This window comes from Sprattus sprattus (assembly GCF_963457725.1).
Source record: "Sprattus sprattus genome assembly, chromosome: 7".
In the NCBI taxonomy this organism is placed as follows: Eukaryota; Metazoa; Chordata; class Actinopteri; order Clupeiformes; family Clupeidae; genus Sprattus; species Sprattus sprattus.
In genome coordinates this window covers 32,800,895-32,811,215 of record NC_137926.1, presented here as the reverse complement: position 1 = coordinate 32,811,215, position 10,321 = coordinate 32,800,895, and the positions used below count along the sequence as shown (strand labels likewise).

Here is a 10,321-nt window from a genome sequence, read left to right as displayed (position 1 = left end):
CAGGTTTGACTTCTAGTAGCAATATGCAACGAAGGGTAGGTTATTGATTCATTTAGCCAAGGAACGAATTTGTCTTCTGCTTCATGCATGCTGTGCAATAACAGAAGAACACTGCAATACACGGTAAGATGTCGCATTAAATGTTGGCCGCGCATATTATTTAGGGTTAAGGCTTAACAAAAAGAGCATGAGAGGGCCTACTTGCATTCCTTTGTTGCTACAGGTAGTCTATAGTATTGGCCATATGCAATTGAAGAGAAAAGGGCAGGTAGTAAGGTCATGGTGAAAGCTTCAAAAATAGCAAAAAAAAAATCTCTTTCTTTCTATACAAAATAAAAATATAAACATGCTTGTCTCTGAACCGTTCTTTTTCATTGTCATTTTGAATGGAGGCTCCTTGGGCTCCCTTGAGTCCTGTCTTGATGGTTGTAATTTATGTCAATGTATTGTAATGTGTGGTGTCAATAAAAAATTATATGGACCTTTACTCCTTTATATTTACATCACGAAAGTGCAGCCTAGGTTGCTGTTCCACATAGCTGGATTTCCCTATTGACCATGGCCTGGACCTTGCTGATCTTCAAAGCAGTTGTTTGAATATATGACAAAGCAAAAAATAAAGAGTTGGATCACAGTTTTACACTTTATATGACACAGCACGCCATTACATTAAATTATATTAAGGGTGCATAATAGGACCACAGATTCAAAAGATGAGTCTACCTCACCCTTAGTCTGGGAAGTCCCGCCCCTCTTTTTCCGGCCAATTTGATTTTGCCTCTGAAGTGGGTCTGGCAAACTTTGAATAGCAGTTAATTTCAAGATTTCCAGGATCCTTTGAGCCAATCACAAACTGGCTTTTGGCTAACTGGCTCGCCATTGGCGGATTTAAACTAACCACGGCTACGTAACAAAATCTACTGCACGGAGAGTTTTTAAACATTGGACATGGTGGCCGCCGAAGCACCGCAAAACTTCGATAAGGCAAGTTTTCTTTGGAAACAGAACAGAAACTTGCCCTGGAACAATTCATACAGGAAAAATATGTGTTTGCTTTATTACCGATCGTTGTATCGTTGTATAGTATCGTTGGTCTGATTGGTTAAAGGCGTGTCCAATTACGTGACTGAAGTGGACCGCTGTTGAGTAGTTTGCCAGACCAACTGAGCAAATGAAATGCAGTGAAGGGGCGGGGAATTCCCAGACAACCTCGCCCTCCTATTGGGAAATAGTTTTTGCTGCTCCATGACATGGTAAATAAATGTAAACCAGAGGTTTATAAGGGCTAGTGAAAAAAGCTACAATGTGGTGAAATGACATGAAGGCCATTTTGTGTAGGTCCACACATTTAACACAGTTTCTGTCATAGTTTTAAATCATCCGTCTTTGGTGGCCAGACTCTGTTTTCCTCCATCTTCCATCAATGGTAGAGTAAGAGTTGCAGGTGAAGATGTTTGACTTGGGTGGGGGTAACAATGCAAATCTGTAGTGATTATTAAATCAGATTTTGCTTGGATTATATTGTCAAAGAATGAGCAATCTAAAGGGTCTAAAGTTTGTTTCACTTGGCTACTAATCAGTGAAGTGGAGCGGGGGAGGGTGGCTTAGATGACAACAAAGGGGTGCATTTTCATTTGAAAGGCAACATCAATATGGCCACTGTCAATGTTATGCAAGATGCTGCATTTGGATCCACTTTATAAAATATCCAGATAGGTCAAAACTAAACCTATATACCCTCCATCTGAATCTGGAACAAGAATGGAGGTAAAAAATGTACATGAAGGCATTACAAACAACATGCAAGGTGCATGCCATGCTCAGCACAGCCTAAGCATTAGGTGAAGCAGTAATATAATACTGCAAATAATAGTGCACCAAGAGTTTAAAATGTTTCACATATGATTCATGTATCTTAAGTATAGGAGTGAAGACTTATCAGCAAAACACAGGAAAACAAATTGGGTTGAGAAAACATAGCTTGTGCCATGATCTCTAGAAATGTTTAACAGTGTAAAAATATTTGAGATTCTTTTATGTTTATTCATTGATAATGCTCAGTTTAAGTGTAGTAAGTCATTAAAACAGCAAAGGTTATGTGTGATGATTTTAATAGTTGGAAATAACCTGAAGGCTGTAATTTAAAGTGCTTTCCGGTATACTTACACCTTGAACTATGTGGGTAGGTCAAAATGCATGGTAATACAATTATGGTCCAGATGATGACTGCAATTGTTAAGGAAGTCAGTCAAGTTCCATTAAATGGCTCCTTGGTGGGAGCCCCTTAACGTGGGGTTTACCCTGGTCAAACCTCTATACGAAGGGGACATCGGTGGTGTCTCTGCATGTGGATGAGGTGAGTATTCAACCTGAATTAAATTAGACATTTTAGCTGCATATTACGATGAGCATCCAGTCTGGTCAGTGTGGGGGGGGGGGGGACAAAAATGTGTGAGGACACTAGAGAGTTTAGTTTTTATTAGGCAGAGCCATTTACATGTGCACACACACACGCACAGAATTAAAAAAATAAAAACCTCAAACAGTAAATTCCAAAAATGTAAACTATGAAGACTCCATTCAGACACTGCTTGTATAATTTCACAATAATGGATACATTTGTTTTAAAAAGTCAGTAGTTTTGCTCAAGCCCCTTACAAAAATATAAAACCAAAGATGATTCACAGCTACTGAAACAGTACAAGCATGCCGTCTGTATTAAACTAGATTCTTCTGGTTAAGTCCTTGTGATTTGGATTCAGGGGGTTAAGTCCATGATCAGATGGTCAGTAGAAAAAGCAAGAAGAGAAATGATTTGGCCAGAGCGGTCAACTGGTCTACAGGTAAATGTATTTACAGTAGTCTAGTTTGGTTCACACAAATAGAAATGCTACATCACAAACAGTAAAACACTCACACAAGACATGATCAGTGCAGTCTGTCGCCTAACAACTGTATGACCACCATCCCTGTTACTGCCCAAACCCATAATGAGTTACCTACAAATATGCTTACATATGATCTTTGTCTGCTTGTCAAATGTCTAGGTGGCTAACATGATCCTGATGGACTGTGTTCTTAACTGGCACTTGATTGACTGTATTGGAATATTGAGGAAACTACAGAAATGCTATGCTATTCTATGGTATGAAGAGATCTCTCAAGATACATGGGGCTAAAGAAAAAGCCTTTCTCAATCAGGTAAATAAATACATTTGACCCAACACAGCAGAACAACTTATTCCTAATTTACATTTTCAAGCTTCAGCCTGAAGGGGGGATTATCTAAAAATAAATCTTATGCAACTCCCTTAAGCTTCAAGTTTACAGTTCATTCTAACATAAATTTACTTCACATAAAAAAAAAAAAAAAAAAAAACTCTTTACAATACATTCTCCTAGGCAGACATTTTTTTTAATCAGCAGAAAGGGATCCAAACAGGGCAATGTGGTAAGACGGTCACGCTTTGGCCTGCCTCACTAGTAGAATCTAAATTTAACGCCAAGGTTAACAGGTTATAGATGTCTGAACGTATGAAAGCACGACCAAGAACCACACCTCCACTGAACAGTATCTGATATGGTACAGCTCATTCAAAGCATTCTAGAAGAAACATTGCCAGCTAGCACACTCCTCAAATGTGCTTTACTGATGCACCGTCACAGAAATGTGCTATTGTGAAAGACAGTTGTGAATGATTGCACTATCGAGTTGGTGCATTCAATACAATTGTGAAAGTAAAATATTAGATGTGCTATCAGTAAGTAAAGTAAGATTTTTGAACAGCCATTTGGTCAAGGGGTCATGTAATTTCAATACGGACATAACTTTCAAAAAATTAGACTTGTTCAGTTTCAGACTACGCGGAAAAAGTAGACAGTACTTTAAAAACGTACAATAACAGTCAGTGCAGTATTGGCTTAAATGACTGAACACATCTGGTACTATTCGAGAAACGTCAATACATATATTTTTCTAATGTAGGGACAGCCAAAATGTTTTTGGTAGTAACAATTCCAATGTCATTACCATGGTGATGTAGCTACTCCGTAAACAGTCATGACAACGGTGTGGAAAATCTTACAACTTTAATAAAAAAATTATTTGTTTCCCCCGTCATTCCTGTTAATGGAGAAAGGTGTGAACAAACTGAATAGTTGGCTGTTAATGGAGATTCTGCCTTTATTGGAAGTTTTTTTAATTTTCATACCCTCATCAAAGCACAGGTCTACAAATGAAACTGATGTATAAAATAATAGACTGTAACCTCCAGAGGAATCAATCTAATGTTGTCAGATGTCATAATTATCATGTTCAGTTGTTGACAATGGATTTGGCTGTGACTGAAAAACCTGAAGTAAGTGTAATCATGTCAGACGCGTCAGATTATCTTAAACAAACCTGTGCATGTTGGGTCAAATTGATCAATTATTAACACTTAAAAATACTACACTGAAAGCACAATACTTAAAAGCCAGTTTATGTTTAAGCCCTTACTTACTTAAAATTCATGCAAAACAGGTCATCTTCAATAGCTTTGTTTTGAAGATCACTCTGAAGTGCTACAGACATGACTGACAGTCACAAATACACAGACCAACCATGCAAAACTACCTATATTAAAAAAGAAGCTAGGAAAGCTAAGAAAACAATTCAAACCAAGCTAAATGAAAGCCTGCCCCATGATGGTTTAAAAACTACTTTTTCTAGACTTCACTGAGACTGTTACCATCCAGGTGAGCTGGGGACAGCAGACTGCTGAAGAGGGATAACCCATTATTCATATCATGAGGGGCAGTTTGAGGTGGAGCTACACAGGCGATGGCTGGATGAGGTATGGGCAGCAGTGTCTCTTGCTCATTCGCTGCTCTTGTCTGCTGTGCTTTCACCTCCAGTGATCAGGGCGGGGATGCCGGTGCTCTCCACCAGGCCTCGGATGTAAGTGATGTGCTCACTGTCCACATTCTGGTAGGTGTAGAAGACAGCTGCAATCACAGTGAGGAGAACCATCAGCCTCAAGAGCAGTGGGAGGCAGCGGCCCACACGGGAGCCCTGAGAGGGGGGAGCTGCTAAGGGGGAGTGGCCCTGTAGGATGGAGCTGGTCTCTGTGTAGATACTCTGATGCTGGAGGGTTTCTTCTCTCCAGAGGTTCAAGGGCTTCACAGGACGGCCAGCTGCCCCGTGAATAGGCTTTCGACATGTGGCACTGACGTGGGCGATAACAAACAAAATTCAGTGGATGCGTTAGTAAGGATCAGCTACTTGCGAGAGAACTGAAGACCGGAGTTTAATGGAAAACACGGCCCACTAGTCTTTTTACCTGATTCCTGTGGGAGTGGCTGTCTGATTGGGAAACATCTCCTTCAAAACATCCTCCTCCTCAGTCACTGCAGTCTCATATGCAGCTGATACCTTTTCCTCCACCTGGAAGATTAATACAAAATGTTTAGTTGTAATGTATGGATGCCGGATGATATAACATAGTATGTTGCATATTTTCAAATCTAATCTGGTAAATAAAATGTCTATGATGGAAAATATGGCAAATGCTTGTCATTCTTAATTCCACTTGCCTCTGTCTGTGACCTCCATTATTAAGGTCTAAGTGCACAGGATACTATAAAATATGACTTCACTGTACCCACATATCTGGTCACTTCTTATCATTATTAAGGGCACATCCTGAATTGCGGTCTATTATAGAATCCCACAATGTTAGATTTGGGAACAGGGGACTTGCCTTATTTTGGCGTCTACTGCTGGTGCGGAGTGTAACTGGAGTCTTGCTCCGGCTCCTGACTGGCTTGCTGACAACAGGGGCAGGGGCTGGCTCTGGCTCTGGCTCCAGAACTGGCACTGCTGGGGCTGATTCCTCTGGAAAGCAAAGCGCAGCAAATATTTAATTACAATAATAATAATAATAAAAATCACAAAAAATGAGATGACAGTACCACATCCTTTACAAAGACCATGGTACTCTACATTTCCTTCTTGTCCTCATACCCAAAGATGACTTAACACTACCAAACTCAGTGGTCACACTGAAATGTGGCTTGCCACAGGCTATTCTATTCAATTAAATTCATTCAATGAACTATTCTCTATTCTACTCAAGATGATGAGATGCAGAAGCCAGAAGCCTCAATCCCAGGAGAAAGGAAGGGTGGGTGACAGATTCAACAAATAGATCTGAGTTATGCGATTCTATACAGGGAAAATCAGTCTCAGAAAATACAATGACAAGAGCAAAATGCACTACCAGTACTGAAATTCCTGAGGTCTCACAAAGAAAAAGGCAATGTAACTTCTCACCATCTTCCTTATCACTGTAGTGATCTTGCACAGAGTTTGTGTTTCCATTCTGACCGCCATCCGCCTTCAAGGTGGTAGGCTCTGGAGGACTTGATATGATGGTGGCAGCTCCATCTAGAACCTTCACTAGCTGCTTCTCATAGAGTCTGCGTGTTGAGGCTGGAGTGGAAAAATTGCAATCGATATATTAGAGGGAACGAGCGTGAGTGGAGTACTTATTAATAATTAAAATTCAGCTTTTATAAGACTTGCGGTTGTTACCGGGCGGAGAATGTGTGAAGGTGTAAATACTGTCAACCATGGTGGTCAAGGATGTCTAAAGTTTTTTTTTTGCTGAGGAAAATAATTTGCAAAAGCCTTAAGGGCTTTTTATACCTATAATAGTAACAGACAAATAGACATAGAGGGGATTCATGAGGTGTCTGAGCCAGCTTTCAAATGTAAGCATGTTACCTCACACAAGGTAAACAGCGATGGGTTTATACCAATCTCAGCCTTGTGGCTTGCGCAGCTTTGTTGGATAGTTAAAAAAATTGGGAGACGCACGCAAGGACACGTAACTACTCAAGGGACTCTTGTCTTTTATTTTTATTTTTTATGAGTAAGTAATTCTTCTTCTGCTGTTAGCCATGACACTCCTAGATAATAGAATTTTCCTCAACTATATTTTCTTTAAACAAAAAGTGAAGCACTACTACAACTACTGCTGCTACTACTACAACTAATACTCACAGTTTGTTACTACTTTAAACTCATCATTGTAAGCAATACTCAACTGAACATTTTATGTGTGGAGGTGGATGAATGTGGGTGACCCTCACCTACGATAGGACCAGCATCAATTCCATGTTTAAGCAACTGGTCCTTCAGATCTTCATCGGAGAGGCCTGTCATGTCAACCTCATCTGATCGAGGTTTATCCGTCTTCCGTGAAGCTTTCTGGGGGGGGGGGGATATAATGTTACAGCTTTAAAAACACAAATGAGCAATCCTGATAACACAGTAAGTCTAATTCTGATTTAAATGTTTGCACTGAGTGATATCTTGTCTAGTCTTTTGTTTTTGTGCGCAGTCCATTTTTGTGCGCTTTGGATTAGCGAATCCGGACATTCAGAAGGAAGAAAAAACAACCACTAGGCTACAAAACGCATCTGGATCTGGGACTCAACGGACAACGTGGTAATATTTTGTCATTACCAGTGCTCTCCGCTACTCAAAGGCGACTCGAGTTCTACTCAAGTGAGTTCATCTTTGTTGTTCTCCTACTTAGGCGCACCTGCGATTTTATTCATGAAACAATAACGTGATCGCAGACTTTAGTGTGCTATTTTACATTGCACATCGATGTACTTCAATTTCTCCAACATTCTGCTCGCATCTCGCAGATGTATCTTAGCTAGATTAGCTAAATGCACTCAAGATAGAAGGTAAAACAAGGGCTCAAATAATACCAGATGAGTTCCCTCGGTTATAACGTGAGGCATTTGCGCGAACTATGAGCGAATGCTTGCTCTACATGACCGTGGTATTTACTACGATTACTACGGTATTTACAGTTCCAAAAGTTCTGCAACGTGAAAAATTAGCCTGCTATCTACGTGTCATTAAAAGAAAGTGGCTAACACCGCTAGTTAACAAGCTACAAGGACTTACCCTTCCTGAGGACCGAGTCCGATTGGAGACCACGGGAGTCGGCAGTTCATCATCACTCGAAAAGGTGTCTTGATAAGTCACGTTATTTAACACAGTCAGTTTCTTCAAATATAATTGAACGTACACCTCCTTCTTCTGGTCTCCACTTGGGAGCGGTACATCGTTGGCTAGCAACTCACCTTTGAGTTTCTCTTTAGTGAGAACTGATGGGTCTTCAAGGAATTTCGCCATACCCGGTAGCTTAACGTTAAACTCTTAACTTCCCGTGCCACCGTATCTATCACCTATAGAATTTCCGAACGTTAGCCAACTAGATAGCTAGCTAGTTAAGTGACTCAAATGACGATGTACTATTTAAAATTGCTCGAGGAACCCAATCAACCTGGAAACGAAGACTTAGTTATTTAACATTATTGTCGCTAGCTAGCTAGTTAATGTTAGCTAGCGAGCAGACAGCTAACAACAATGTGCGAATACGATTAGCAAAAAAGCAAACTGGTACGCTAAAATCTCGACTGTAGCTAACTTTTTCCTAAATGCACTCACCTAAGAGCTGCACATATGTCTCGGGGCTGATGCTATTTGTGATACAAATACTATTTGTATGCACTGAGGTTATTTGTCTTCATAAGAAGCTATAAACTATATCGCAATCCGATCCGATCATTGCGCGCCTCAAATGTTTACATTTTAATAAAGTCGACTGTGATTGGACCGCAAAATAAAGAAGCTCTATTCCCATTGGTGTTAATGAGCAATGCCAATTATGTTACAACCATATAGAGCAAATATTTTCATGGCAGTGGTCAAGACAGGAATTATCAAAGTTTAATAGAAAAGGGGGAGACTCAGTGTCTTGCAAAAACATAATTGAAGTACCAGTAGATACAAAAAGCTTGTTCAACGCAGTTGAAGGGATCCAACAAAGTCTTCTGGTGGTTTTAATGGCGGAAGGCAAGCTAGATCAGTGCAATACCGCCATCTACTGAGATCTATGTAGACCTTGTGGATAAAAGTACTTATAAGTCAACGACAATAAAACACAATACAAAGATAGTAAGCTCTGCACGCCTGAGCCACTGTACAAATTTTCATTAATCTCTTATTGCGTTTCTAATTGTTCTCCTATTAATAGCCAGAGCTCCTCTGTATTCGGTTACCTTATCAAACGTTTGGATTGATTTAACTTGTGTAAAAACCTTGCCCCATGTTTTAATCTTTACACTCATATGTCTACCATAGCGTCCTCTTCTTGAATTAAATACCTGTCTTCTAACCTCAACTGCGTAATCACACATTACTAGTTTGTGTAGCTCAACTAGTAGAGCAAGGTGAAAACAACCCCAAGGTCATGGGTTTGATTTTCACAGAGCACATGCACTATCTGTACTATACTGTAAGTCACCTTGGATAGTTGTTTGATAAAACGGTTTACATTGACCCTACGTCATAAGGACCTCTAAATCATGACAATTGTTTCAGAAACTAACACATAGGATTCATTGTATTTGTTGCATTAACCTTTTTGTGAATTAGCCTACAGCTTAGGAAAAATATGTATCATTGTAACTGTATCAAACTATGTATCATCACTGTGCTTGTGTTTTGAGTCAAGGACACCTGCACAGTGATACTTCATCCCCTCAAGCTCTGCATTTGCACTCCTTGTTCATCATTTAAAGAATGCCTGGCCTGTTGATACTATCATTAAGATCTTTTTTTTATTTTTATTTTATTTTTAATTTCCCATGTCATACAGTTCAGCATGCTTTCTGGCTCCCTTAGGGGTGTGTATCTCCAGGGGAGTTCTAAAAGTTAATTGACATTAAATAATTAAGTCATTTTAAAGCTGTGTGTATTTCATTGTGCAACATATGGCCCAACAGAGTCCTTAAGTTCAATCCATGACCATTTATGTAGGGTTATTAACGGTAACTATCCATTTAAAGGAGAGCACAGTGTGTACACCACTAGAGGGCTATCCTGAACCAGTGACAAAATTGAAATTTAAAAGGGATGGATGGAAGGAAAGACTGCCACTACTATTGTGACATTTGTCTTAAAAGCCCTTTGTCCTGTAGAAATATTGACACTCTTGACCCATTACCCATAATTTCTGTATTTGGAGACAAATGAAGTGAAGATAGAGCACAATAACCTTGGTTAACAACCTTCAAGTGGATCCAGTCAATGCAAATCCTTTTAGAATACCTACTTTCCATTCCATTGAACTCAAATGAATTCACTTCATATGGAAGATGTAGTCAGGATTGTGCCCCGGGTCCGAAAACTGTAAAAATTAAAAAACGGCATTTACAGCCCAAAGTCACAGAGTATGTTACCAGAGTACATCAG

The 10,321-nt window shown here is 39.7% G+C and overlaps 1 protein-coding gene across 2 annotated transcripts; it reads right to left on the bottom strand.

Annotated features, from left to right (window-relative positions):
• Positions 1-4,072: 4,072 nt before the first annotated feature.
• On the bottom strand, positions 4,073-8,628 carry tmpob (thymopoietin b). Of its 2 annotated transcripts, XM_080841897.1 has the most exons (8): positions 8,513-8,628; positions 8,146-8,250; positions 7,967-8,034; positions 7,135-7,252; positions 6,314-6,472; positions 5,742-5,875; positions 5,322-5,425; positions 4,073-5,207 (listed from the first exon to the last, which is right to left on the bottom strand). In XM_080841897.1, exons 2-8 carry the CDS (start codon positions 8,195-8,197, stop codon positions 4,859-4,861), a joined length of 984 nt encoding a protein of 327 aa, XP_080698023.1. In that variant the 5' UTR covers positions 8,198-8,250; positions 8,513-8,628; the 3' UTR covers positions 4,073-4,858. The 2 variants fall into 2 exon arrangements, with proteins under 2 accessions (XP_080698023.1, XP_080698022.1); XM_080841896.1 differs by having other exon boundaries at positions 7,967-8,250.
• Positions 8,629-10,321: the final 1,693 nt, after the last annotated feature.